Source organism: Arabidopsis thaliana (genome assembly GCF_000001735.4).
Source record: "Arabidopsis thaliana chromosome 1 sequence".
In the NCBI taxonomy this organism is placed as follows: Eukaryota; Viridiplantae; Streptophyta; class Magnoliopsida; order Brassicales; family Brassicaceae; genus Arabidopsis; species Arabidopsis thaliana.
The window spans coordinates 30208270-30235134 of NC_003070.9; the positions used below are offsets into that span (position 1 = coordinate 30208270).

Sequence of the window (26865 nt, forward strand, 5' to 3'; positions counted from 1 at the left end):
GATTCAAATATTTTAGATTCGGGCCCATCTACGGCCCACTTTCAAACCAATAAAGCCTAAAATCATCATCGATTTTAACTTTATTTATCCTCTGGGTTCAGAAATTAAAATTTCAAATAAAAGGCCAGATTATCAATTTCTCACAAGTCATAACGTCAATCATAAGACTCGAATTTAAATTTTTGAATTTAGAGAAAGACTCATAACGAATAAAGCTGATCCAGTTTTTGCTTTTGCATTCATTGCTGGATTATTCATTTGAATAAGTAAAGAGTATATACATACACCAAAGGGGTTAAGGATTCAACCATTGGTAACAACATCCCAAATACAATGACTTTGTAAAGAAGAATCAGCTATATTGATTATTGAATAAACAAACACTCTTTTATTTCTTTTTAAAACAACTATATAGCTTCAACCAAACGCAAAGTAACCATCTTTTGACCCTTCTTTAAACAACGTCTCACTCCACCATTCCATGGTGAAGCAGCTCCTCTATTCCTTTCCTCAGCCTCGCCGCTGCAGCTCTCATTTCAACCTCCTGCAACCCTCCAAAGGAAACCCGGAGATACCCGGGGCTACCACTTGCACACCCCGGGATCACCACCACACCATGGCGGTGAGCCAGCCACCGCACCACCTTGAAATCATCTCTGTGTCCCTCTGGCAGTTTTGCCCACAGGTATATCGCTCCTTCTCCTCCCTTAACGTTCTCCTTCCCCAGCGGCTCAAGCGCCTCTTTCACAATATCCCTGTTCTTCACTAGACTCTTTACCCGTTCCGTTATCCACCCAGAACCTTCCTCTAATGCGTATACAGCCAGTCGCTGCGAGATTATGGCAGCACAGATTGGGATGTTGTCCTGAATTTTCACAAGCTCTGTTGCAAACCCATCTAATCTCTCTGAGTAAGCTATCTGCAGGTCCATCAAACCTTTTTATAAGACAATCCCAGTGTTTAGTTTGGAATAGAATTGAATCGAGCACTCACATATCCAAGCCTCCAACCCATCATGCCATAGGTTTTAGAGAAAGAGAAGACATTAACAATGTGGTCTCCCTCAACGCAACAATGTTTTAAACCGTCATACATGAAATACCTGCGATTTTCAAATCCCCGCTTATTACTACATTCAATTTGGACATCATAGGAATTAAGGAAATGAGAAACTCACTCGTATGTGTTATCTACAATCAGCCAGCACCCTGCATCTTTGCATATTTGAGCAATCCTCTTAAGCAGCGGTTCAGGGACATAGGTGCCACTTGGGTTACCAGGATTCACAACAGTTACAACTTTCGGAGTCGGTTTAGACTCAGACAGTGTCCTCTCTAACCAGTCTGGAACAAAAATGATTCACTGGTCACAACTAAAGCTATGTTAAGTCATGAAAAACGTGATACAGAATCAAGGAGGTACCAGCGTCAGGATAGAGAGTGTCTGACTGGCCAGGACCAACAATTATGTTGGTGACTCCTGTCATCTGAAAGGCCATGTAGGAGTTGAAGTAGTATGGCTCAAACATGACAACCGAATCACCAGCATCACATAATGTAATAACAAGGTTCACAAACGCCTACATTAGATGCAAAAACAGAAACAGAGTATGAGAGTAGAAGAAAACAGAAGGAAGAGCAATCAAAAGAGTAAACAAAGACAGGTTATACCTGATTGGCACCTGCAGTAACCATCACTTGTGAATTGGTTAGCTTGTTTTCTTCACGCAGCTTCAGAACAAGACAAGGAATCAAAAATAAAACAAGCTCAGTCACGGAATTGGATTCAAGAGCAGCAAAAGTGGTCACTTTATTGGATACAAGAAAGGTTGCCAGAGCTAGCTAGAAGAATGGTTCAGTACGGTGCGATTACCTTTTTGAGAAGAGCCTGTCTCAACTCGGGAAGACCTTCATCGGGGCCATAAGAACTAATGATAGGATCCCAGACAAGCTCCTTGACCTTCTCTAAGGCCTTTTGAGGAGGCTGCCAATGCACCACTCCCTGAAAAGCACATGAGCAAAAGAATCAGCCTGCAGACAAAACAAAACTCCAGACAAAGTATAGCCAAAGAAGGTGACCACTCACGAAAGCCCAAGTCTTTTGTGAACTAAACTAGATTAGATTATAAATAAAACACACATTTCTAGAGAGGGCAAAACCTGGGCGAGAGACATGGGGTTCGTCAATTCCGCCATCAAACTCCGAATCTGCACGCAAAACCCCAACAATTTCTCACTTTAAAGAAAAAAAGACAAGAGACCAATCAAATCAAATCAAATGAAAATGGAAGTGGAGAAGTACGAGGTTTGACCTGAGCCATGACGGGCATATCAGTGCCCAACGTTCTCCTCGAAAGCATCCCAAACGAACCCATTTCAAATCAATTCGATCGAGACCTGAACCTGATGGAGAAATTTTCCAATTAGGATCGAATTGTTTGATTATATATACACACTGGCTAGTATGCAAGAAATTCAGAATTAATTCTCAACCTAATGCAAAAGGGATCGTTGACAAAAACCTAAAACAGAGATGAGCGTTGCTTAAGCACGCCTGTTCTTTGTCCTCTTCTTCTTCTTCACCTACCCTTGTTTTTTACTTCATGTTTTTTTATTTTTGGTGTAATCATAATCTAATCTATTTAAGAGAAAATAAATAAAAAGTAGTTTCTTTACTTTACGCCAATTTGAAAAGAACAAAAAAAGAGTAACGCCTTTCCTTTGTTACTTAGATCCAAAAATTATTATCAACCAGCTTTAAAAATCCATTACTACTCTACAGATTCTGATAGAAAAAGAGAGAGAGAGAGGTCAAAACTTTACCAGAACTAAGAGAGAGACGTTTCTCGTGTGTGTTCCTTGCAGTGTCTGATTCCTCTTCCTCTGCCACATGTTACTGATCAACCAGAGGATTTGCTTTGCCTTTGCCCTGAGAAAAAGAATCAAACGTCACGTTTCAAACGTAGAATTATTTTTCTTGATTGCGTTTATCATTTCCCTAATAAATCACATAAAAGGCCCTTCATGTTTCTATATATTTGGTAATCGAACCCTTTGTTTTTCTTCAGCCCTTTTCATCGTTCAATTCATTTTTCATCCGAATGGCACAAACATATATTCCACGAGACATTTTTGTTGTTGTTACAAAAGAAGCATTGTTGTTACAAAAGAAGCAAATTCATGGATCACATTACTCAAACATGCCATGCAAATTATTTGGAGTTTGGTGGTTACATGTTTAGATAGATTGGGTATTGTGGTAAACTAAAGGAGTGGAGGGAAAGTTGGGAGTGTTCAAAAACTTGAAAAAAATAGACCAACCAAACATGACATGTTGATTATAGATCTGTTTTTAAAATTTAATTTTCATCTTTATGCGTGTTGGTTTGAATCGTAGATCTAGTAGCTTTTTGGTCTTTGGATAAAACCGTAAAACGTTATTATTATTAGGTCCACGAAGACCTCTCGTTACGTCCTTCTCACACTATAACAGCTTTAACGCATTAGTCCAATACATATACAATAGAACATACTGTATATATCCTAAATTTGAAATCCATGAGCTTTGATTATGTAACTTCCCATGTGGTAAGTGAGACTATTGGTTATAGCTCCTCACTGTAGCTTTTGAATTACTCGTGCGTTGTATATAAATAATTATCCCAAGGATACTTTTGTTTGTTTGTGATGCTTTCTTCGATTATATCACTTAACATCAAAGTTTCATATGAAAGTTTTGACTTAATCAGTAGACTTTACTGCCCTTTCACGTACTACCGAACAAAATAGACTCAACTTTAACTTTAAAAGATTTGTCATTTTCATTTCAAATCTGATAGTTTTTCGAACTTCTTCTTTTTGTTTTTGTTAAAACTCGTAATTGAATTGCTTCAAACGCGAAACAACAGCAAAAATAAATAATTAAGTTTGAAAACAAAGATAATTCTGAATAAGAAAATATATCAAACAAAAAAATATTAAAAAAATAAAATAACTTCTGCTATATTTTGATAAAACGGCTATAGGTAAGATGTGAAATAATGTATAACATACAAGATTACCAAGGTCTTAAACATAACAAGACCTGAAATGGCAGATTCCACCACTTAATTATTTGTTCATGTCCTAAGTATCTTTTCTTTTTCTAAGTGGATCCTGCGGATCTAAGCATCAAAAGTAATTATTATCATATTTTCTTTTTGTTTTAAATTAAGTTTTTTTTAATTCTAAACTGATTATGTCAAGTACAATGAGATCTAATACAGTTTTCATAACTCCTAGTATTATTTAAAAAGAGTGTTGTATATAACGTTTAATCGCAGAAAAAACTCTCCAAGTTTTATTTCACGTAGATTTGGTCAAAGTAACCGATGAGAAAATTAGACATAAGTTTTGTTTTACACGAAATAAAGAAAGTGTTAGTATCACATAATGCATGTTATCTTTTTACTCAATAGTATACAAAGACCACGGGAGCGTCGTAAGTATGATTTTAAAACGGAGCAAATCCTATAGAAATAGAAACGGGTTCTTTAAGTTTCTACAAAATGTTTAAAAATTTGAAAGGATAGTGTAGAATTTATGGATGGATTCTTACTTAACATGCATGTGGAGTCCAAATAAGCATTAAGGAATATTAAAAGACACATAGAAACGTAAATATAAATATCAGAAGAGTGATTCTGGGGTAAACGTGCATTTGGTCTTTTTTTTTTTTTTTTTTTTACTACTAGTTAGTTTTTCTATTCAAAAGTTAAAAACTTTACCATTAAAAAAATAAATGGTGGAATCTTTCTTCAAATCTTCAAAATTTGAACAGAGTTTTTTGTAATTTAATCATTTTTATTTACCTTTGGATGAATAGCCACGCTGTTACTGTCTTTAAAAAATGCGCTGTTACTATCTATGTAAATAAATTATGACACATTTCTTGGAAAACGTAACTATTCCTCCTCTCTATCGTTCTTTTACTTTAATACAAAAAGTAAATATAAAAAAAACATTCGAACAGAGAGAAGAAAAACAAAATCTGCATCATTAATTACATACAACAGGTTAATGGAGAAATGGAAATGACACAGAACCCAAACTAGCAATGGGTGAAAATAAGGTAAATGATTAGTTACCAAAATCTAAAGAAAAATCTATGTTCAATCACGTACCAAATTGAAAAGATTAACCACAAATTACTTATCAAAAAAAATCCCAAGCAAACTAAACTGTAGTGTTAGCTCTTTCTTTATCCCCTTGTTTTATGGTCAAACAGTCAATGAGTTGCGTTATAAGCACATAAACAAACACTTCTTTCTCTAATAAAAATAAAGTTTCTATTTTTATATACAGAAAAGAAAAGAATATAAAACTTATATCTTTAAACCATTCTATATCCCGCTCACTCTCAGAGACAGTCCCTTTGCATAAAAGCGAATTGACTATAACCCATTTACTCTCTCGATCTGCCCAAGCTCCCATCTTTTCTGTTCGTAGAGCTCATTTCCCCAAATTAATAAAGAAAAAAAAAAAGACTTTTTTTCTTCTTCTTCTTCTTGAAGAAATTTCTGGAGCGTAGTAAGTTTCTATCTTAGTCTCTCTATCTCCATCTTCTCTGTTTTATTTTGCTTGTGAAATGTGATGATATTATTTTTATGCCGACCCTCTGTTCTTTTTTTTGAGGCGGTTCTCCTGGAGGGTTTCTTGAAACTTTATCTTGGTTTTGAAGCTTTTTTGGTTCATGGGTCACTCGGATTTTTCTTGGATTAAAGAAAATGTGACTTTGATTACTTTTTTTTTTAACGAACGGATCGATAGGTTTTTTTGGGAGATCTTGCAGCTTTAAATCATGGGTCTTTTCGTTATCCTCAGAAGAAATTTGATCTAGTCGTTCCTTTTCTTGTTCCTATTTCTTATGGATAAACATTTTTATATAAAAACCCATGAAAGAAATTTAGAAACTTTACTAATTTTTTCTTCAAATTTAATTATCTCCAAATTCTGCGCAAGTCGCTCCCGTCTTTGCTAAAATTGCTAAGACTTTTTCTTTCGAGCGTTGAGGGTTTTCTGCATTACAGTTTTCAAGTTTTTGTCAACAAGTAAATTGTAATTCACAAAGACTTGTTCTTTCAACTTGAATCTGACTTGAAACTTTGGAACTTGATTCGACGAACTTAAACAACAAGTACGTGTTGCAATTATTTGTCTAGTCATGAATGATCAGATAAACAATCCTCGTTTAGAATAAACAATTTCTCCAAACATCTTATATGCATTGGACTCTGCATAGATAAATATATATCTCTCTGTTTTGTTTAATCTTCATGCCATTGATCTTCGATTTCTCTTGACTTCAAATTCACAGATCGAGAGTTAATGTGGTGCTAAGTCCCAAACGTTAGAAAAGGGTTGGATCGTGTCAAAGGGTTTCAATCATGGGGAAGGAGAATGCTGTTTCTGGAAACTCTATACCAATCCATGGTCGCCCTGTAACTCGTGCTCTTGCCTCTGCTCTGCGTGCTTCTTCTAAGCTGATAACATCTTCTGAAGTGGCTGCTACAACACAGAACCAGGGACGGGTTCTTAGAGCAAAGAGTAAAAGAACAGCCTTGGATGAGAAGAAAGCCAATGCACCTAAGAAGCGAGCTGTTCTTAAGGATATCACTAATGTTACCTGCGAGAATTCTTACACAAGTTGCTTCAGTGTTGCGGTTGTTAACTACACAATGCAGCATTTTAGAATTGCTAAGTTTATATGACAAGAAGTATGTTTTTGCTGACAATTGTTGCTTCTTCTTTTTACTTAGGTGGAGAATATCAAGCAGATAAAGAAGGGACGACAGAGTTCTTCTTCTTCCAAGGTGGCATCTTCTTCGGCTACTTCACAAGTTACAGATGCAAAGGTAGAAGTTGTGTCAAATTCAGCAGGAGCAAGCTTGTCTGTTTTTACAGATACAAGCTTAGGCACAAACGAAACATCCTATAGCATTATCGCAAAGCCAAGCTCCAGATCGCCTCCAAGACCCTTTGGGACAGGTGAATTTTATAAATGGTCATTTACTGAAGCTTGAGTGGGCAATGTATAACATTTCTGATGCATCTTTATTCTTGCAAATGGTTTACAGTTGAGAGAAGTTGTGGTGGAGCAAGTAGCCCGAAATTCGTTGACATTGATTCAGATGACAAAGATCCTCTACTCTGTAGCCTTTATGCACCTGACATCTACTACAACCTGCGTGTTGCTGAGGTATTTATCCCTTGGATTTTGATATCTTACGATGATGCATTTGAGGCATTTGAATCCTTACGACTTGTCTACTTATCAGCTTAAACGAAGACCATTTCCTGATTTTATGGAGAAAACACAAAGAGATGTGACTGAGACAATGCGGGGAATTCTTGTTGATTGGCTTGTAGAGGTTAGTTCTCTACTTCCAGTTTGTTTGTTGCTTACTTATGAAGTCTTTTTGTGTAGCTTCTCACAACTCAAAATTTCAGGTCTCAGAGGAATACACACTTGTACCTGACACTCTTTACCTCACAGTGTATCTCATAGACTGGTTTCTCCATGGAAACTATGTGGAAAGACAGAGACTTCAATTGCTTGGCATCACTTGTATGCTCATTGCTTCGTAAGTTCCTCATCCACCTAAAATCAAATAATGCTCTGGTCTGAACACAACATCTAAAAGAGTTCTTGCAGGAAGTATGAGGAAATCCATGCGCCACGCATTGAGGAGTTCTGCTTCATCACGGATAACACTTATACAAGAGATCAGGTCCTGGAAATGGAGAGCCAAGTACTCAAGCATTTTAGCTTTCAAATTTACACCCCCACTTCAAAAACATTCCTCAGGTAATCTTACCAGACAGTGCAAATGCTTTATCATGTGTTGTTGCTTTTTAGTCTTTGGTGATTCAGAGTATTCATTCATTTTTGCAGGAGATTTCTTCGAGCAGCTCAAGTTTCTTTCCCGGTAATGTGCTTTTCTTTTATCAGATCAGATATATCTATTGCTCATAAAACATGTAGCAGAAAGATTGAAACTTTGTTGGTAATTTGTCTGCAGAATCAAAGTCTGGAAATGGAGTTTCTGGCGAATTACCTAACGGAATTGACGTTAATGGACTACCCTTTCTTGAAGTTCCTTCCTTCGATCATCGCTGCTTCGGCTGTTTTTCTTGCCAAGTGGACATTAAACCAATCAAGCCACCCTTGGGTCTGTAATTGACCAACTATCTTCTTCATTAAGAAACACAGCGAATCTTGAATCTCACTCTTGTTTACTTTATTTTATGAACAGAATCCAACTCTTGAGCATTACACAACGTACAAAGCCTCCGATCTCAAAGCATCTGTCCACGCCTTGCAAGATTTACAGCTTAACACCAAAGGATGTTCCTTAAACTCTATACGCATGAAGTATAGACAGGACAAGGTATTAAAAAATTATTAATCTTAGTTTGGTTTTCTTAAACCGAATGAAGAAATCTGGTCTGTTTCGGTTTAACAGTTTTTTTTTTTTTTTTTGGCAATTTACAGTTCAAATCCGTGGCGGTATTCAGTTCTGGAGAGCTACCGGACAAGCTATTCATCTCCTAACCGATATGACACACGAATCTGTAGTAACATTTTTCTGATGGTCCACATTCATCTGTCTGTCAAATAAAACAGTGTCTTCCCACGGTCTCTCATCATTACCAAGTAACCGGATTCGGTGTTAGTTCGGTTTAGTTGTAGACAGGTTTGGTTCTTTCAAACCGGACTTGTTCTTGTCGGTAACACGAGTTAATTGTAGTGGAATGTACATTTTTCCCCCGGTTTATTCAAGGCAATATCTGGTCTGCTTCGAATATTTTATCTTTTTATTACAGTTGACAGAGAGACAAAGCATTAATTACACATTATCCAACGGAGAAATTGTGACTCACATAGTATGTGGCAAGAATTGCTTTTTCGTTTTACGAAAAACCAATAATAAAAAATTATCAAGTTGGTCTTCTTCTTCCTCGTTGCTGATGTGTCGCTCTGCTTGAGAGAGTCAGAGAGTCAAGAGAGAAAAGGGGTCGAGAATGGCGGTCGCAATATCTGGGAGTAGTTTGATATCGTCGACTCTTCAGCATTATAATAATCGGATTTATATCCGAGATTATCCGATTCCGTGTCACTCTTCTAATCCAATTTGCAATTCTTTTAATTTCAAAAGACGTTCGTTCTCTCCTTCTTCCCCCAAATTTAACGACCATGTCGTTAACCCTTCCTCTTCTTATTTATCCTCCAAGCTTTCTCCAATTCGAACCCATTCCTCTTTCGCTGGTAAACGCCTCCAAATATAATCTCTTTTCTTTTCCTCGCTTCCTTCTAATTTTTGAGGTTTGCTTTTCTTTTCTTTTGATGATTGTTTGGCTATTTCGTAAATTTTATGCAAAATTGCTTTAGAATTTCCTCATGAGATTGTTTTATTACTCTCCTCGACGTTCTCTGGTTGTTTTGTTCTCTTGTTGTTGTTGTTGTTAAGGGTTTGATTGTTTCCATTGTGTTGGTTTGGCTCTGCAACTTCAGGTTTTCAGATTGTGACCTTCTTTTTTTAATTACGTGTGTAGCGTGTGGCTGCTCCTGGATTCAAGACAATTCAATGGTTCATGATTATGCTACAACAACTAATGGGACGTCCAAGCGTTGCTCGGCGTTACCAACAACAAACACAGTGGATGTCTCTTCGGTGTCAGATCTTTTTGAATTCATATGCTCGGGTCCTCTCGTAAACAAGATTGGTATCACTCCTCAAAGAGTTGGCCAGTCTATTGACAAATGGTTACTCTACGGCTCACAACTTTGTAGACTGTTTCAGCTTAATGAGCTTAAGCTTACAATTCCTCAGAAAGCTAGGCTATACCACTACTACATACCCGTTTTTATTTGGTGCGAAGATCAGATTGCTTTGCATAATTCCAAGTTTAAAGATGGAGATGATGTACCTCCTTTAGTGGTACTAAATATTGTTTTTTTTCTTCCCTTATGATAATCTCAAATCACTGATGGGTGGATCAATCTGATACATGTGTTTTGACGATGCAGATTGGATTTAGCGCTCCTCAAGGATGTGGCAAGACTACACTTGTGTTTGCACTTGATTATCTTTTCAAGACAACAAAAAAGTACATTGCTCTGCTGCATCTTATATCTCATGTAACTATAGTGATTCTTATACTAACATTGCAAGAATATCTCAGGAAGTCAGCGACGATATCCGTAGACGATTTTTACTTGACTGCAGAAGGCCAGGTAAGAGATATATTAAGATTATACTTGTAGTAACCTCTGTTGTCTAGACGTTCTCTCGTCTCCGTTTCTTAGCTTCCATTTGTTTTTGCAGGCTGAATTGAGAAAAAAGAATCCAGGAAATGCACTTCTAGAGGTAAATGCTCAACATTTTTATTTTCTGTATCTTTTCTTTAGTTTGAATCTATGGTCATGGTTACTTGTTTGTATTCAGTATCGTGGAAATGCAGGAAGTCATGATCTGAAACTTTCTGTTGAAACACTAGAAGCCCTGTCGAAACTGACCAAAGAAGGTTTGTTTCATCAATAAAGTTTTATTCTTAGGTTACTATTTTCTTATTTACCATCTAAGTTTTTGGTCATTAACTGCAGGCTTAAAGATGAAGGTACCTAGGTACAATAAGGTGAGTCACAGCTTGATATAATCTTCTCTGCTTCATCACTTTGTATCATAAATGTCGAACGAAAACAGAGGAACCTGTTCTTAACTCCTCGATATATATTCTTATTTGGCTGCAGTCTGCCTATAGTGGGAGAGGTGACAGAGCCGATTCATCAACATGGCCTGAAGTTGAAGGACCTCTATCGGTTATTCTCTTTGAGGGATGGATGCTTGGTTTTAAGCCTCTTCCAGCTGACGTTGTTAAAGCAGTTGACCCACAGGTTATCTCAACTCCCGTAAAACCATTGAGTAGCAATACACAACCGATGTAACATCTTCTAATGAATTAAGTCTGATCTTCTTTCTACAGCTGGAGGTTGTGAATAAGAACCTTGAAGCGTATTACGACGCATGGGACAAGTACATCGATGCTTGGGTCGTCATCAAAATCCAGGACCCAAGTTATGTATACCGGTGGCGTCTTCAGGTTTGTTTATCACATAACAAAACTAAACAGTTTTTAATGCGTTTCTTCTATACAAACACGGTTTTGTTTTTGGTATGAACAGGCGGAAATCGCCATGAGGCAGGATGGCCAAGCTGGGATGTCGGATGAGGAGGTATTGATACGTTTTGACTAATCAGTTGTCTTTTCTTGTGGTTAAAGAAACAATCACTGTTTTTTCTTAATGTTAAAAATATCTGTGTTTTTTTTAGGTGAATGACTTTGTGTCGCGGTATTTGCCGGCGTATAAGGCCTATCTTCCAACTCTTTACGCGGAAGGGCCAAGCGGCTCAGACCCAGACCGTGTCCTTGCGATAGATATCGATGAAGAAAGGAACCCGATACTCGCAAACTAATGCGATGCTGTCTCCATTGCCTTTATAGTATATCATCATTGTATGTAAAAGAGAGTAACATTACGTTCTTCTTCCTTCTATTTGACATTCTTTTTCCTACACTATACTTTCACATAAATACATATTCTTTTCTTGAATATTATTTTATTATTTTAATTGTGGTCAGTTGTATTTGTGTGAGATTTAATGAAACAAGAAAATTTTGAGGATCGGATCATCAACATCATCGACTCAGGCAATTAAACACATTACAGAAAAAAAAAAAAGGAAATCTTTATGTGACCGTTCATGTGGAAAAAAAAAACAAGCTTATAAATAGTTACTCTCTCTCTCGCTTCTTCTAATTGCTTTCCTTATGAGAGAAATAAAACCTCTCTAATGATCCAAGTCGTGAAGAAGACGAAACTTTTGACCAATGACAAAAAAACAAGCTTCTCAGATCTCTGAAACGAGAACAAAATCGCGCTTTGATCATCGGCAATCACACTACACTGAAGATGAACTGTGATGATATTGATAGGAGACGACAAGTCGAACGCAGTGTCGACAATGAATGAAGAAGACGACCAATTTCAGACGAGTTTCCAACAAAGACGCAAGCAACAATGGGCTTCCAATGGGCTTTTGATGAAAGGAAGAAGAAAGAAGCTTCTCAAATTTTCCAAGTGGGCTCACGGTGGGCTTCCAATGGGCTTTCTTTGCTACCAAATCCAACAAGGTATTACTTTCTTCATTCTTTTCTTTTGCTTCTTTTTTTTTTTTGCTAAGAATTGTTTTCTTTTCTTTATAACTTATTTTAAGTAAAACCAAAACTAATTAGTACAAAACCTTCACTAAAACATTACTATTTTAACACTTATTTTTATTTTATTTAAAAATGTTTTTAAAATTATATTTTTATATTACTATTAAAACTATAAGGTTTATTTTTTACAAGTGTTGAATTTTTAAATTTTGTGTAAATATTTGGACACAACATCCAAACCCTTAAGAGGTGTCATAGGTTCAATATGGTTTACACACTATTTAAATTTTTAACATTTTTTTTCTTTTATTTACAAATGTTTTTAAACTTGTATTTTTATATTACTACTAAAACTATAAGGGTTTGTTTTTTATAAGTGTTAAATTTTTAAATTTTGTATATATATTTGGACACAACATGCAAACCCCTAAAAAGTGTCCTAGATTTAAAATGGTTTACACACTATTTAAACTTTTAACACTTGTTTTTTTTTTTAACAAATGTTTTTAAAATTCTATTTTTACATTACTACTAAAACTATAAGTTTATTTTTGGATAAATGTTAAAATTTTAAATTTTCAAATGGCACTTCGTTTATTGATAATAGATGTTTCCGCCATGTAATCAATAACAATAAGATATATACAGAGTGCTAGAGAAAAATGTTACAAGAAAGAAATCCGCTTTTATATTACGATCTCTAGGATAATTTAATGTCAATCTCAAGTATTCAATTCCATTTTTAGTTCTTCGTTTATTGATATTCCTGCATGTAATCAATAACAGTAAGGTCTACGAGTGCTAGAGAAAAATGTTACAAGACCTAGCATTCTTACAAAAAAAAAAATCCGCTTTTATATTACGATCTCTAGGATCATTTAATGCACAAATTCGAATGCATAAAAATGAAACGTGTAATTTTTTTAAAAAAAACATATTAAAACTTTGAGCATCCCGTCTTGTCGAGTGTCGATGTCGTCATGCCCGGATCGTGGTGGTCGGCACTGATGCTTAAAAGTGGTTTGTAATTATTGAATTAAAAAAAAAAAAAGTAAAATCATTTAAACAATAGTAGTACATTACATACAAAATCCACGGCCAAAAAAGGTTTGAAATTACATATATAGCATATTGCAATTCAAAAATGCAATTGTATACATCTCTACAGTATTTAATGCATTTGTGATCATAATCTTATATAGCCTTTCGAAGATCCGATGCGTTTACGTTGTGGGAAGCAGAATAGAGACCTATAATCCAATAGCATCTCCGGTTTTCATTAACCTCATACGTTTGCAAGATTCCACAAACATCCTACACAAATTAAATATCATCAATCCCAAGAAAATTTAGTTTCCTTCACAGCAGAATAATACAGTAATTCTAGTTTTGATATGAATGTAAGTAACAAAATAGTACAGAAATTCTAGTTTTGAATAAAAAAGGAAAAGTACGTAAAAGCAACACAAAGGGTAATTCCGAGAACTCACATCCACGGCACATCTCCGACTAACATCAAGTCACCGTCCTTATCCTCGTAAGTAGCAACAAACTCTCCCTTCCTCTCCAACTCTGTCACTCTACCTACCACCATCCAAAACCCCAAGTGTAAGTAAATTTACCATAATATCCTTCACTTCGTCAGTCCATCCAAACACATCAAAATCTTTATTTTTTCCTACTTATCTCGATCACTTACATATTGTTATTATCCCCTGAAACATGTTTTCTAGAGCGGTGAAAAGCTGTCCATAGCAATCGTACATCCCAAGATCAACCTTTCTGAGATAGGCCGCACCATCCAACGCCACTTTCACGTATTTCCGCCTCACTGTTTTCCTCGCTGTCGCTACCGGCGGCCAGCCCACCAACTGGTCACTAAAACCACAATAAATTAAGAAGATCAATCAAACATGCATATGACCTATATGAACGATAAATGAAATTAATATAATATATATATGCCGTACTTAGTGACCATGCTTGAGATATAATTGTTCTCGTGTGCTTCCCCGAGTTTTAAATCAACGGTCTCGAGGAATCTACGTTTGTTCCCGAACTTTTTTGGACCTTCCGATGCATTTGTCGGAGTGCCAGGCAAAGCTAGGGTCAGCTCAGTTCCTCCAAGATCACCGGAATCCGGCCAAACCCTAACGTATTCCTCCGGTGACATTAATATCTTAATCTATTTATGAAAGTTAGTTAACAACAAAAGTGCGGAAAGTGATGAGACAATGTGGCACTAACTTTTGGCTTGAGTGTGTGAGACTCTCGAGGTTTCCAACTTTGTATTTATAGTCGATCTATACTTGTCAGCTAAAAAACTAGTGAACCCTACCTATAATGACACGTTTTCCTGTAACTGGCGGTTTTTATATCTCCACGAAAGCAAGTGAACAGTTTGGTGATTAGCTTCTACTTCGTGTGGTGTGGGCTCATTTATAGTTATAGCCACTTAGCATCTTCTAAACTGTCATTAGTGGATGTAATTGCATGTGTACGGATATCTTTTCAGTTTTAATTTCTATTAGCCTGGTATCAAAAGAAGAAGAAGAAGAAGAAATCACTGTCAACTAAAAAAGAAGAAAGAAGAAGAAGAAATCAGCCCTGATCTTTAAGCTCCCACGTCACGACTGATGGGTTCGATTAAGGAGAAAAATATATAATTTGATTATATTATCCACTAGCATTCACAAAACGAGAAAAATATATATTCTAAATACCATTATTTACTTTCTAAATAGAGTTGAAAATATCATTTTAATCGCATTCATGTTACCTTTGCTTATAATCGTTGGAAAATATAATAAACTTTATTCCCATATATATTTGTTTGTGTTTGTCAACTTCAGTCCAATAATTTAACATTAGACCAAAAAAAAAAAACTTCAGTCCAATATATTCTTCGGGAGAGATCTTCAATAGTGTTCCTTTTGTCTACACTTTGTTGTCGCTTTACTCCTTTAAATTATCATTCCAACTAACTTTTTCTTGGTAAAAAAGTTTCACCATTATATATGTACATCAACTTTCACTGTCGTCGGTCGAAAACAAATCATGGTCTAACAATATATTCCTAATTATCTATCATCGTACACTACACACTAATTAGGTACAATACTTCTTCATTAGTTTAATCTTTCACCGAATATCAGAAGAAATCCCAACTAATATGCGTGTGGATCTTGTAAACAATGAAAAGAATGTTCCCACCAAAAAAACAATGTGAACAGAACTAAATGTTGAAACTTCTACTTCAAAATTGAAATAAAATCTAAAATAAAATATATAATGAACATCAATCATTGTATAAAAGCGATTAAAAGTTTCATGATTTGGGATAAAAAAAGTTAGAGATAGATAACTATCCCTTTTTTAGTGAACAAGTATAAAGTTTTTACTGAAAAGTTTTTCAGTGTCCGGTATTAATTTCATATTAGTCATATTATTTACATGCAATATGAAATGAGATGTCAAAAAAGTTTAGACAAAGGAAAAGAGCAGAACATTAATTACAGCAGCGTAGGGTCACATGCGTAAGTCACGTGACTCTGTTTTTCGTTGGGGAACATAGAATCATAAATGATTTTTTCGATGGTTCACGACACTATTCTTAGACCAATAAGGGCAATAAGAGTTAAACCAGGGGCTAATAGGTCCTACTGGCGACACATAGACGAATTTACCGGTTTCGATTACAAACCCGTGACCGGTAATTCCGGTCAGCCATTGTTTTCTAAGTTTGTTTTCTTTCGTTATAATGCGCATGGAATGAAACAGTCGTATAATTCATTTAACTCGACTCGTAACAAAATATGTGAGATAATAATAAGAAGTACATAAATTTGGTAGCTAGTATTTAATGTTAATTGATACTTTTTGTCTCAAATAATCGAAACTGCTTTTAGGCTCTAGAAAACTGATATTGATGTCTTGGACATTTACTTGGGTATAATAAATTGCGATAACATAATAGAGCGGTCCGAGACTTAGAGAATTACGAAACCAGTAAATTCTATACAGATTGTTTATCCAATTAAGCCCAAACCAATCCAGGTTTCCTACAGTGGGTCAAGAATACATCATGGCAGATTTGATACATCATAATGCCATTATGGTATCAAGCCCAAAATAAGCCCAGTTATTTTTTCTTTCTTTTGTTGTCATTCCATAAAAATCTACATAACGGAATCCAGAATTTGATTAAGATCTTATTCCGTTATGTTCCAGATAATTAGAGTGTCATATCTCTATAATGAACTTCATATTAAATTTCTTTGTCTTAACATGCATTAGAAAAAAGGGTTTAAAACTCTATTAAGAACTAAATATATCAATAACATTTACAGTATAATTTTAAAATTTAGAATGACAAAAGAAACATTATAGAATTTTAAGAAATGATTTGGGAATAGACAAATCAATAAACCTCAGACTATTATGAGATTTGTTTTTGTCTGGAAGGAAATTGCTTAATCAGGTAATAAACTCAACAAAGCACCTTCTAAACAAGGAGTCATCCACGACCGTCCGATCAGATTAGTACATAGAAACCCTTAAGATCCAACGGTTAAAGATTTAAGACAGAAGGACGAAATCTGTAATCATGAGTTTAGTAAAAAACTAATAAATCAATCAGTCTTCTCCCTATTTACTGCAACTCTGCGAAAGCTGCAAAAATAAAATCAGCCGATTCCTATTTTTTTATTTGTCTTCCTGTGAAGAATGAAAAAGAAGAAGAGTACAACAAGTACTAAGAAGACGAAGAAGGTTTCAACAATAGCTTATTCGCAGCTTTTCCAATTCTGGTAAAAAGGCTTCATTACCATTTTATCGTCTACTCTTCTTCTTCTTCCTGTTTTCGATCTTCTGTCTTTTTCGGTAATTTCCGAATTTGTGTTTCAAGACCGTATCATCTTATGCTACGATTGAATTTGTTGGAATTCCAGTTTTGGGTTCTTCACCAAGCTCAGAATTTCAAACTGTCAGAATTGTTTGAAAGAGTCAAACTTGAACTGGGATTTTTTTTGACTTAGGGTTCGTCAGATGTTGGATTTGTTAATCCTTGCAGAGTCGTTTAAGGGGTTTACAAAATGCTTTATTTATAATCCTAAAAGCTATCTACTTTCTGATTTTTTTCCCCCAGTTCTTGGTTTGAATTCTAAAGCTGTTTCCTGTGCTATAACAGGTGAGTGTTTCGCACTACATTGCTCTTGCTCTACTGGAGATTGCGGTTGTGTGTTACGAGAGCTAGAGTTGAATTTGCTTTGGTCAACACAATGGGGACTTGTGGTTGCTGACTTTTGTGATTTTCAGTTTTCTACTTGGATTTAGATGGATGTTTCTTCCATTGTGCGAAATACAACCCTAACTGATCAAGATCCTTTGTTAATGGACCACGGTAACCGCGAGCACATCGTTGACATTACAAGCAATGACGAGGAGGACTCTTCATCAAGATCTTCTCTCGATGAGCTTACTCCTCAAGGTAACTCACATCAAGGTGAAGAGACAGTATTATCATCATCAAATGCTACACAACAACACCCAACTCATCCATCTCCTCCTCAGCAAAGACCAACTTCTTCTAGGAGAGGAGATAACGGGAATGGTCGCCGTACTAGGAGTCCATTGAATTCTGGCCTCTGGATCTCAGTTGAGTTAGTTGTCACTGTCGCTCAGATTGTTGCAGCCATTGTAGTTATGGTTCTGGCTAAAGATGAACATCCTGAAGCGCCATTATTTACTTGGGTTATTGGATATACTTGTGGCTGTCTAGCCACTCTCCCTATTCTCTATTGGCGTTTTCGCACTTATAATCGAGCTACAGGGCAAGACTCTTCACAACGTGCTACCTCTTCTCAAGGCAATAGTGAGTCCACACCATATACAGCAGTCTCAGTTGCTCAAGCAGCAGATGAAGAAAATAGCACTGGCGTGAGTGCAGCACCTAGAAACAATCAAGTTGGGGAAAGCTTAAGAACAAGGTAAGTCTAATTACTTTGTTTGGCCTCAATTAATTTGGGTTGGTTAGTTAACAATTGTTAATGACTGGCAGGCTCAACGGGCTAGTGGACCACTTCAAGATGGCGATTGATTGTTTCTTTGCGGTGTGGTTTGTTGTGGGGAATGTATGGATATTTGGAGGTCACTCATCTCCTTCTGATTCTCCTAAACTGTACAGGTACACGCCTTCGACTTCATCCGCTATTATGTCCCAATGAGGAACTGAAATTCTAACACTCATGTTTTTCTTGCAGGTTATGCATAGCGTTCCTTACTTTCAGTTGCATTGGATATGCAATGCCATTCATACTATGTGCAACCATATGTTGTTGTTTGCCTTGCTTAATCTCGGTTCTCGGATTTCGAGAGAACTTCTCACAAACTAGAGGAGCCACTGCCGAGGCCATCAACGCATTGCCTGTCTACAGGTTCAAATCAAAAAGTAGAAATGATTTGGAGTTTTCAGAAGAAGGTGAAGGTGGATTTCTTCTCTTGGGGTCTCAGAAGAAACGTCTTATATCAGGCGAGGATGCCGTAAGTCAATACCCTTAGTTCCGCCATGAATTCATTTGAATTAGTTGGTTAATACAATTGTGTACAGAAGTTCAGTGCAACTGTTAACTATTGTCTGCATTTCTTGGATAAATATTGGTTTTGCAGAGCTGTTGCATCTGCTTGACTAGATATGGAGACGACGAACAAGTTAGAGAGCTGCCATGCTCACATGTCTTCCATGTAGACTGTGTAGACAAATGGCTTAAAATCAATGCGACTTGCCCTCTCTGCAAAAATGAGGTTGGAGAAAGCAGCAGTGCTTCCTCATAGACAAAAGCTGAGTTGATCGCAACTGTTTGGAATTTGGGATCCATAGTCTGTGACGTGTATAGACTTAAGACTTGTATAGTTGAGATGTTGTTTATTCATTTTGTCTTTCCAAATCAATAAATTTCGAAATAAAGTTGTTATGTATATGAGAGAACTATATAAGAAAAAGATGTAACGTCTCACTCAAAGGTAGGCTCGTCAAATCAAAATTTTCCAGAGATGTCAAGAAGCTTAAACATTGTAATGGAGAAAATAAATAATGTGGAGAAACCGAAAAAAGAAGGAGATAAAAGGGTACAACATCAGAGAAATCCTCTTTAAAGTGTGGAGAGAACAAAACGAAAAAAAACAAGAAAAAAAAAAAGACAAGACCCCTCTCTTTTTTTGTGGCATTGTTCTTCAAACTTGAAACCCAGCCTTATATAGAAAAACAATTATACACATTTGGCATGTTACAACTCCAAAACATTTTCTGATCCACACACCTCGGGGAAAGATTCATTAAATCTCAAGTTTGATCCGGGTCTGTAGGAACAGATCTTCCATCTTCTGTAAATTATCTCCTGGGTTGATTTGCTTCTTATTGATAGCTAAGAGGGTTTTCAGGTTGCAACTGAGAGGCTCTTGAATGCTTCGAGTTGTCCGTCGCTCAATTCAGTCTGACCCATTGGATGGTTTGGCGTGTCACCGTTCTCATTGCTCTTGCGGGATGAGTTGTACACTGAATCAGGCATCAAAGAGCAATGCTTGCCTTCAAAGTGAGTTGAACAGGGAAAATACTCGGCGCAGCGTGATTTCCATCCTGCGATTGTACCAATAAGACAGCTTAATCATTTTCCAGAAACTTACTAACTGAGACCAACCGAACACAATAAATGGAAAGGCACACGCAGAGAAGTCATATTGGTGAAGAGAACTACTACTTAATGGAAACAGCACAGTGAAGATATTTAATGCTTACTGGAGGCAGCTTGTGAGTCGAGAAGAACTGTGTCTAGGAGCGTATGAACAGCTATACAGTCTTTTAGTTTCCATTCTCTTGCTTGTCCTAGAGCTTCATTTCTACATTTAGACAACCAAACGTTAAACATACCAAAAAACAGAGAACAGAGGGAGCAAGGAACCATCAGGTATGTGTTTGAGGGAGCATTACGTTTGCACTACTTTATTGGTTGAGTCTTCAATTATTTTGATTGCCTCGGTTTTCTTGCTTGGATCTAAAATATACAGCATTTCTGCATATGCAGCTCTGTGCACCAAAGAATCTGCGGAGTTGCATGCAAACGTTACCATTTTTCATTAGACACTGTAATGTCTCTGTGAGGGTACATGTAATAAATTTGATACGCACCTTCGTGTCTACCAAGAAACTCTTTGTTTGCTTCCATTAGTGATTTATTCTGCAATTGACTAGAATGCGAATGGACAATTTATATCACAACTGATATTCAAAAGTAACAGTAAGATTGGATAAAAGTTTGAGTAGCCACCTGATTGATGGGCGCTCAGCCTCTAGGACCCTCCAACGAAGTTTCTCAGCTTCAGTCGTTGGAGCACTTATCGATTCTGTCATGAGAAAGAATTTAACCTGCCACCAAGTTCAAACGTATAAGCCAGAAAATAGAAAACACGTCTAGCCACATAATACTTGAAGGGAAAAATTATTATCCCTTCTCTGCTTTACGTGATTAAACTCTTCCTTAAAACATCACAAGTTACACAGATTTCATACCAAGGAACGATGTGAATCAGGGTTCTCTGCACCCAATTTAAGCAATTGCTTGACAGCCTGAAGAGAATGAAAAATGATTGGTAAAGCCCTTAGAATACTTGACGAAGCATATTATAGAAACATGATAGAGCCAGTCTAAGCTTGAATAGGATCTAAATCAGTTACCTGGAATGCAAGCAGAAACTTCTGTTTTCTCATATTGACCTCAAAGGAAAGTAAATGAGTCTCCAAAGAATTAGGTGAATGTTTCTGGAGTAGTCTCAAGTACTTTGAAGCCTCTGCCATTGGCTCCTCAACCTGTACAGATTTGGTTCTCTAGTTAGCCTCTATTAAAACTCATAATACAGTTGTGGTGACGACCACAATACATCTTACAAATGAAGTAAACCACAACCTGAATTAACTTTTGCCCATGAGGATCTGGGTCTACAGGTTTCACATTTCGTTTGCCAGACTTAGAGGCACCACTGGCAGTTGATTCTTCACTCTTACTCTCAGCTTCCTGAAACAAAAAGAGCACTCTTAAGCCATCTTAGTGTCAATTCTCTAGTCAAATCAATGAACACACGCCTACTTTCTTAGCTCGGGCTTCTGCCTTTTTCTGCTTCTTGATTTTCTTCTTCTGAGCAGGAGCCAACTTTGACATTTCATCTTCTCCAGCAGTTGACTTGGGAGAGTCATGCAATTTCAGGTAGCACCTGAACATTCAGGCCGAGAGGCAAATGAGCTATAGTTAAATGGAACCTCTCAAGCATCGATACAGTAGATACTGTAGCTATACAGTATAAACATTTTCTAGATTACATTTATGCAACAAGAGTTCACCTGATAGCTCTGATTGCTGCTTTGTGGAAATATGGGAATGAGTGCAATCGGTCTTGGAACTTAAGCATATCAACATATGAACGCAAAGTCATTTTCCTTAAACAATACGAGTGGAAATCAAATTGATCTTCAGAAATGTCAGCATAGTGCTTCTCCACAGCCAAAAACTTCTTCAAAGCACGTCCAAGATCACCCTGACGGAAATAGCTATCTCCAGATGCAAGATCATACCTTTAACGAAATAAGATCAAAAGACAGCCATTAGAAAGATAGCTGAATGGTCAATTTTCCATTAGCAAAACTACTCAGGGTTCTATAGAGCCATACCACATGCACTGCATGTCATGAAGATTGTTGAGCTGATCCCCCTCTTTGGTAAATAAAACAGCAGTTTTCTCAGCCAAGGGCACCTTCACCAGAAAAAATTACAGAATGGAGAACTGGCGTTGAGGCTTAACATCAAAAGAAATCGACGAAAACAATATAATACGAACAAAACCGAGATGCAAACCTGATCTGCTTGTAACATACGCTTAACGCATTCACTGTTTATATAACGATCTGCTAGGTCCATGCCTCTAGCTTCATCGGCAAGTGCAGCAGCGGCAGTCAAGTCTCCTGCATGCTTCATTATTCGGCTCTGTGTTGAGAGAAACAAGTACAAGGGTTAAGAAGAAACAAGAACATCCTCACACAAACAAGATAACCTGATCCAGGGTGTGCACACAATATAGAAATTCTGTTAACACAATCGCTATAACTAAAAAAGTTCAAACCCAGCCATCCTGTCAAAAAAGTTTTCAAAATGTGTCTCCACACATAGTGCAAGCAGCAATAGTGACACCAAAAAAACTGATGGATCAAAAGCTTATACGAAGATTTTTGGCCATGATAAACAAGGATACCTTGACGGAGTACAGATCAATCACTGTTGGCGTATGAGCAATGGCCTCATCAATTTTACAGAGCGCAACATCATATTGACCACGCCTGTCATAATGCTGCATTATGAAAAATATGTATCAAAATAAAAATACACAAAACGTAAAACTGTTAAAAAATAGAGAGAATTAAGACAGCAATAGCAAAAGTGAACCTGAGCCAAGAAAAACAATGTCCACAATAGTGTAGAAGGGGGCTCTTTTACATCACTGCATCAATTAAGAATTAAACAAAAGAATCGACTGATTATCATTAACGTAGAGAACATTTCAATGTTGTTTTGTAAAAAGTAAGACCTTATATAATAGATGACAATAATTCAGTGACTACTTCAGTAATGGATTCAGTTGTATACCTTCCTGGGAAACTTCCTGTAGTCCCAATCGAATGTTTCATCTCAACAACTAGTTGCTCCAATATATCAGGCTGGGTAACAAAATAAGTATTAAAACATATTAAAAAGTAAGGTGTTGCCCAGATCAGTGAAATTGGAGACAGCAAGCTCAAGGACAAAGCAGGGAACTAACCTTGCGAGGGTGATCATACAGAGAAGAGAGATCAGAAAATAATGAAGGAACACCCTGAGACAAGTATCAAGAAATGTAAGAACATATTCAATTAGACCACTGTCTAAACAAAGAGATTCAAGGGAATGAAAAGATACCTTTGTCAAAAGAGGTTTAATGTACTTTGCTACAGCCTCCTTAAAGTTCTCATCTTGCAGAAAATCCAATGGTATCCTCTGAAATGGGGAAATAGAAAATAACTTAATACCAGTTTTAGAATTTTACGTATCAGCAGCCAAAAAAAACATCAGACGGGTAAAACATGGGTAGCCACTACTAGCTCCCTATGAAGTAGAAGGATACTAGAAAATGTATTACACTTCAGGCACTGATATGCCTTATCTCACCTTAACAGCGGATGACCGAGTGTACTGCTCACTTAGAGACTGGTACAAAGCATTTAACTTTTCAATCTGGTCGGACGAATATTGACCACTTTCTGAATACAATCCAAGGCATTTTTGGAGGCCCTCATGATATCTGAAAAAGCAAGGAATGCACTTTTTATTTGTTTACAAAAAATTGACAGTACCAAAAATATATAGAAGCCTTTGAGAGTAGCAAAGGTATAGACCGCCAATGCCAAAGATAATGAAGCAGGGCAAACAGATGTGACAATTGAGAAAAACGAAAAAATACACAGATAATTTCTTTAGAGCTACTTTGAAGTGCAAGGAAAAAACCTGTAATTGTCAGGGTTCATGGAAAGTAAAACCCTGTAGAGTTTATTGGCTTCTTCTAGACGACCAACCTTTGACAAGAGAGATACCTCTTGTTCTTTGTAAGACAACTTATCAACCTACAAACAAGCAAACGAGGAATGTTAAATCTACTATTATGTGTGCATCCTATTATCCAAATACATTCAACCATCAGTTTTGTGAACTTACTATTTTCGGCTCTTTTTTGTGCAACTCCTCAAGAGCTTTGTCAAAAGAACCACTCTCCTCAAGCAAGGAAACCTGAAACGAAAAAAAAATCCAGATGAGATTTCCTGCAGCTACAGCTATGAAAAATGTGCTAATGCCAACTGTAGGTTGCTCAAACAGGGAAGTTTCAGGGGGAAAGAGTGAACAGAACACCACCACTCCAGGTGGCTTGGAGAGACTTTCCAGGGTTCATATCCAATTATACTTGAGAGAGTTATGCTTTTGTCACAAAAGAATACAGGTGTGATTCACAAAATGTATGATACAAGCAGTAAGCCATATTTTGTATCAACCAACTTGTACTTTTGGTATTTTCGTCAATAGGAGAAAAATGTGTGAAACCCGTTTAGGCAAGCATGATTTTTCAGGGAAAAAAACTTAGAAAGACAACAGTCAATATATGATAGTTGTAAAGTTTCTGGTTGATACCTTGTATAGAATCATTTCTGTGTGTTCAATTAGCTCGTTCTCAGGAGGATAGTCATCCTCTAAGGTGCCTTCATACGCTTCCAAAATTTCAACAGCTTTAGAAGCACTGGTTTCAGGAGAAAATAGAACAAGTTAAGAGATCAAGGTTGATATACATGGCTAGCTTTTACTAGTAAAGAAAAGATGTTCACAGAAAATTCTACTGTATGTTCATTGGTATATTATTTCCTAAAAATCTGATGCAAGATTCGTACCAACATAGGCATCCACTATCTACTCCTTAAAGTGTTCAAGACTATAATTCCAAATCATATGCCATTAACCAGCTAGCCAATAGTCCAAAGAGGAAAAACTAGCATTCCATTCAAATGAGTAAAGTGGTTTAACATATTTAGATTTATGGGGTCAAGGACAATAACATACTTTGCGTTTAAATGCTGAGAGACTGCAAAGCCAATCCAGTTCATTCGGTGATTAGGCTTCAATGTCAAAAGCTGCTGCCTGGTCTCCACAAAACCGGATAAGTCCCGCATTTGTGCCTAGGAAAAAGAAAGTAACCAATATGATTAACTATTGAAAGCATCAAAAGAGATTAAAATTGGAACAAGCTTTACACAAAGTAAAGTGATAAAAAGTATGAAAAATCAGCTTTGAGAATAACTGGCACACCTAATAAATTCACCTCAATCTAGTTTTTCTCATAATTACCTGCAGAAGTGAGAGGTCTCTGAGTATTTCAAGGTTATCAGGATCTATTCTAAGAGCATTTCGGTAGCATTTGATTGCTTCTCTATACTCTCTGTCTGACCGGTACAAAAGACCAAGCACATGCCAGCAAACATGGCTTTTGATATCATTCTGCATGAAAAAATTTGAAGTATATAAATCCTATGTTACCCTGAAAACAAAATACCATTTTGGAAACTAAGGAATAAAGTTGTGATTATTGAAGAGCATATTCAAACCTTCACTCCAAGTCGAACAAGCTCATATGCTTCAGTTTTGCGGTCCATACAGTTTAGAGTCAGTCCTTTCATCGATAAAGTCTCTGAAAATCACAAACAATAAGAGCGACAAGTTTTAAAAGAAAGAAAAGAATAACGAAAAGGGTTGACAAATCAAAAAAAGCAAGAACTGCGTTTAACACGAAACAGAACTGGTCTCTACTAACAAAACTAAACAATACCAAGCATTACCCTTGTACTAAAAAGTTAATTTATTTGCTCTAATAGGAAGAAAGAAAATAAAAATTCTAACAGTGATTGATTCTTAAGACTATAGACAAGACAACGAAGCGCCTAGTAGACCTACAAGTCATGAGATCTCGGTTGATGTATGTAGTATAGAGTTGTAAGTATTTAGATAGCAGTAAAAAGATTAGCACTAAATCACAAAGGAATAGAAGGAGATATTAGATAAAAGACAAACTGACCTCCATGATCAGGAAACTTTTTTAATATGGCATCAGCTGCCTTGAGTCCCTTCTTGTACTGCTTAGTCTCATATGATTTCTGCATTATAAGATTACTCAGAATAACTATATATGATGTACTTACTTGCGAAAATTACATAAAGAAAAAGGTCAACTATTCAAAGCAGGTTGAACAATATAATGGTTAAACCCAAAATCTATGCTGAAACCATATATATATTGATAAAGCTTGGTTTTCAAGTTCTTCAAAGTAAACTACGAATCCCTGAGCGACTAAAAAAGCCCAGAAGCAATCGAGGTCTAATAATAGCCGATAGTCAAAAGTAACTGAAGCTAAGAACTTGGTACATCAAATTAACACATTAAGGAACCACAACTCCGCACAGTTTACTTCATATGTCAACGAATTTTTCTATTGACCCAACACATTGACGATTAACTTAATTTAGGGTTTAATAGAGCAGATAAAACTCATCGTATTCCAATTTCTGCTGACCAGGAACATCACATCGCATGTTTAAGACAAAGTAAAAACTGAGAAAGAAAGAGAGGGAATCGGAACATACGACGATGAGCTTGAAGAGGTTGGCCTCCTTAGGAGGAAGCGAAGCCCCCATTTTATTGCGCTACTGAGAGAGCTCGCGAAGACGAAGACGGAGAAGAAGAAGAAGAAGATGTTCTTCGCGAGTTCGATAGGGTGAGAGAGAGATAGAGGTGGCGTACTATCCGCTTCAACCCTACTGCGAAACAAAGAAAGGCACAACTCTCACAAGACAAAACCCAATAAGGGTATAAATAAATTAGGGTCTTGTCTTCAATCAATCTTCTTCGATCCTAACCATATCGGTACATGTTTCCGGTTTCAATTCGTTTGTCTGATATTACAAAACGGTTATTAAATTGGATAGAACCAAACCGG

At 36.6% G+C, this 26865-nt stretch overlaps 6 protein-coding genes and 1 long non-coding RNA gene across 18 annotated transcripts; 4 read left to right on the plus strand and 3 right to left on the minus strand.

Moving 5' to 3' along the window:
* Positions 1-138: 138 nt before the first annotated feature.
* AT1G80360 (Pyridoxal phosphate (PLP)-dependent transferases superfamily protein) lies at positions 139-3323 on the minus strand. Of its 4 annotated transcripts, none has more exons than NM_001334979.1 (9): positions 2823-3323; positions 2312-2402; positions 2160-2207; positions 1873-2001; positions 1671-1730; positions 1423-1579; positions 1178-1343; positions 994-1102; positions 139-919 (listed from the first exon to the last, which is right to left on the minus strand). In NM_001334979.1, the coding sequence occupies exons 2-9, from the start codon at positions 2372-2374 to the stop codon at positions 467-469; spliced, it is 1185 nt and encodes a 394-aa protein (NP_001322147.1). In that variant the 5' UTR covers positions 2375-2402; positions 2823-3323; the 3' UTR covers positions 139-466. The 4 variants fall into 4 exon arrangements, with proteins under 4 accessions (NP_001322147.1, NP_178152.1, NP_001322148.1 ...); NM_106685.5 differs by having other exon boundaries at positions 2493-2828; NM_001334981.1 differs by lacking the exon at positions 2823-3323 and adding an exon at positions 2522-2806 and having other exon boundaries at positions 168-919.
* A 2112-nt stretch (positions 3324-5435) lies between these two features.
* On the plus strand, positions 5436-8833 carry CYCA2;4 (Cyclin A2;4). Its single transcript, NM_106686.3, has 11 exons — positions 5436-5567; positions 6355-6700; positions 6797-7025; positions 7115-7236; positions 7316-7408; positions 7488-7621; positions 7693-7845; positions 7933-7966; positions 8060-8209; positions 8294-8428; positions 8533-8833. The coding sequence occupies exons 2-11, from the start codon at positions 6425-6427 to the stop codon at positions 8590-8592; spliced, it is 1386 nt and encodes a 461-aa protein (NP_178153.1). The 5' UTR covers positions 5436-5567; positions 6355-6424; the 3' UTR covers positions 8593-8833.
* Positions 8834-8846: 13 nt separating this feature from the next.
* On the plus strand, positions 8847-12326 carry AT1G80380 (P-loop containing nucleoside triphosphate hydrolases superfamily protein). Of its 8 annotated transcripts, none has more exons than NM_001198518.1 (11): positions 8847-9306; positions 9594-9979; positions 10069-10148; positions 10224-10275; positions 10367-10408; positions 10487-10565; positions 10645-10658; positions 10792-10935; positions 11025-11141; positions 11224-11274; positions 11372-11541. In NM_001198518.1, the coding sequence occupies exons 1-11, from the start codon at positions 9063-9065 to the stop codon at positions 11513-11515; spliced, it is 1353 nt and encodes a 450-aa protein (NP_001185447.1). In that variant the 5' UTR covers positions 8847-9062; the 3' UTR covers positions 11516-11541. The 8 variants fall into 8 exon arrangements, with proteins under 8 accessions (NP_001185447.1, NP_001077855.1, NP_849912.1 ...); NM_001084386.2 differs by having other exon boundaries at positions 8933-9363; positions 10645-10676; positions 11372-11735; NM_179581.3 differs by having other exon boundaries at positions 8933-9306; positions 10645-10676; positions 11372-11735.
* A 1033-nt stretch (positions 12327-13359) lies between these two features.
* On the minus strand, positions 13360-14500 carry IAA15 (indole-3-acetic acid inducible 15). Its single transcript, NM_001334986.1, has 3 exons — positions 14231-14500; positions 13751-14138; positions 13360-13574 (listed from the first exon to the last, which is right to left on the minus strand). Exons 1-2 carry the CDS (start codon positions 14431-14433, stop codon positions 13952-13954), a joined length of 390 nt encoding a protein of 129 aa, NP_001319427.1. The 5' UTR covers positions 14434-14500; the 3' UTR covers positions 13360-13574; positions 13751-13951.
* A 2406-nt stretch (positions 14501-16906) lies between these two features.
* Positions 16907-19306, plus strand: AT1G80400 (RING/U-box superfamily protein). Its single transcript, NM_106689.5, has 5 exons — positions 16907-17068; positions 17449-18247; positions 18319-18444; positions 18521-18800; positions 18927-19306. The coding sequence occupies exons 2-5, from the start codon at positions 17595-17597 to the stop codon at positions 19089-19091; spliced, it is 1224 nt and encodes a 407-aa protein (NP_178156.1). The 5' UTR covers positions 16907-17068; positions 17449-17594; the 3' UTR covers positions 19092-19306.
* EMB2753 (tetratricopeptide repeat (TPR)-containing protein) lies at positions 19216-26818 on the minus strand. 2 transcript variants are annotated; one of them, NM_001198519.1, is made up of 27 exons: positions 26513-26716; positions 25947-26025; positions 25480-25562; positions 25223-25372; positions 24938-25053; positions 24515-24620; positions 24047-24118; positions 23840-23955; positions 23504-23636; positions 23255-23332; positions 23118-23171; positions 22946-23016; positions 22745-22799; positions 22554-22649; positions 22160-22288; positions 21976-22058; positions 21649-21879; positions 21398-21521; positions 21218-21325; positions 20989-21120; positions 20824-20880; positions 20582-20679; positions 20443-20501; positions 20245-20356; positions 20053-20153; positions 19706-19893; positions 19216-19563 (listed from the first exon to the last, which is right to left on the minus strand). In NM_001198519.1, the coding sequence occupies exons 1-27, from the start codon at positions 26561-26563 to the stop codon at positions 19510-19512; spliced, it is 2736 nt and encodes a 911-aa protein (NP_001185448.1). In that variant the 5' UTR covers positions 26564-26716; the 3' UTR covers positions 19216-19509. The 2 variants fall into 2 exon arrangements, with proteins under 2 accessions (NP_001185448.1, NP_178157.2); NM_106690.6 differs by having other exon boundaries at positions 19216-19893; positions 26513-26818.
* AT1G09963 lies at positions 19736-20178 on the plus strand. The gene has a single exon (NR_139729.1). It is a non-coding gene; the product is annotated as an other RNA (long non-coding RNA).
* Positions 26819-26865: the final 47 nt, after the last annotated feature.

Coding starts and splice junctions, on each gene's coding strand:
- AT1G80360 (NM_001334979.1), bottom strand. CDS start 2,374: ATGGGTTCGTTTGGGATGCTTTCGAGGAGAACGTTGGGCACTGATATG. Junction 1,344..1,422: donor CACTCTCTATCCTGACGCTG/GTACCTCCTTGA, acceptor TTTTTGTTCCAG/ACTGGTTAGAGAGGACACTG. Junction 1,103..1,177: donor ATTGTAGATAACACATACGA/GTGAGTTTCTCA, acceptor TGAAAATCGCAG/GTATTTCATGTATGACGGTT.
- AT1G80380 (NM_179581.3), top strand. CDS start 9,063: ATGGCGGTCGCAATATCTGGGAGTAGTTTGATATCGTCGACTCTTCAG. Junction 10,276..10,366: donor ACTTGACTGCAGAAGGCCAG/GTAAGAGATATA, acceptor TTGTTTTTGCAG/GCTGAATTGAGAAAAAAGAA. Junction 11,142..11,223: donor TATACCGGTGGCGTCTTCAG/GTTTGTTTATCA, acceptor TGGTATGAACAG/GCGGAAATCGCCATGAGGCA.
- IAA15 (NM_001334986.1), bottom strand. CDS start 14,433: ATGTCACCGGAGGAATACGTTAGGGTTTGGCCGGATTCCGGTGATCTT. Junction 14,139..14,230: donor ATCTCAAGCATGGTCACTAA/GTACGGCATATA, acceptor TTGTGGTTTTAG/TGACCAGTTGGTGGGCTGGC.
- AT1G80400 (NM_106689.5), top strand. CDS start 17,595: ATGGATGTTTCTTCCATTGTGCGAAATACAACCCTAACTGATCAAGAT. Junction 18,445..18,520: donor GATTCTCCTAAACTGTACAG/GTACACGCCTTC, acceptor TTTTTCTTGCAG/GTTATGCATAGCGTTCCTTA. Junction 18,801..18,926: donor TTATATCAGGCGAGGATGCC/GTAAGTCAATAC, acceptor TTGGTTTTGCAG/AGCTGTTGCATCTGCTTGAC.
- EMB2753 (NM_001198519.1), bottom strand. CDS start 26,563: ATGGGGGCTTCGCTTCCTCCTAAGGAGGCCAACCTCTTCAAGCTCATC. Junction 26,026..26,512: donor ACCTCTTCAAGCTCATCGTC/GTATGTTCCGAT, acceptor CTTATAATGCAG/AAATCATATGAGACTAAGCA. Junction 22,650..22,744: donor CATTGTTTTTCTTGGCTCAG/GTTCACTTTTGC, acceptor TTCATAATGCAG/CATTATGACAGGCGTGGTCA.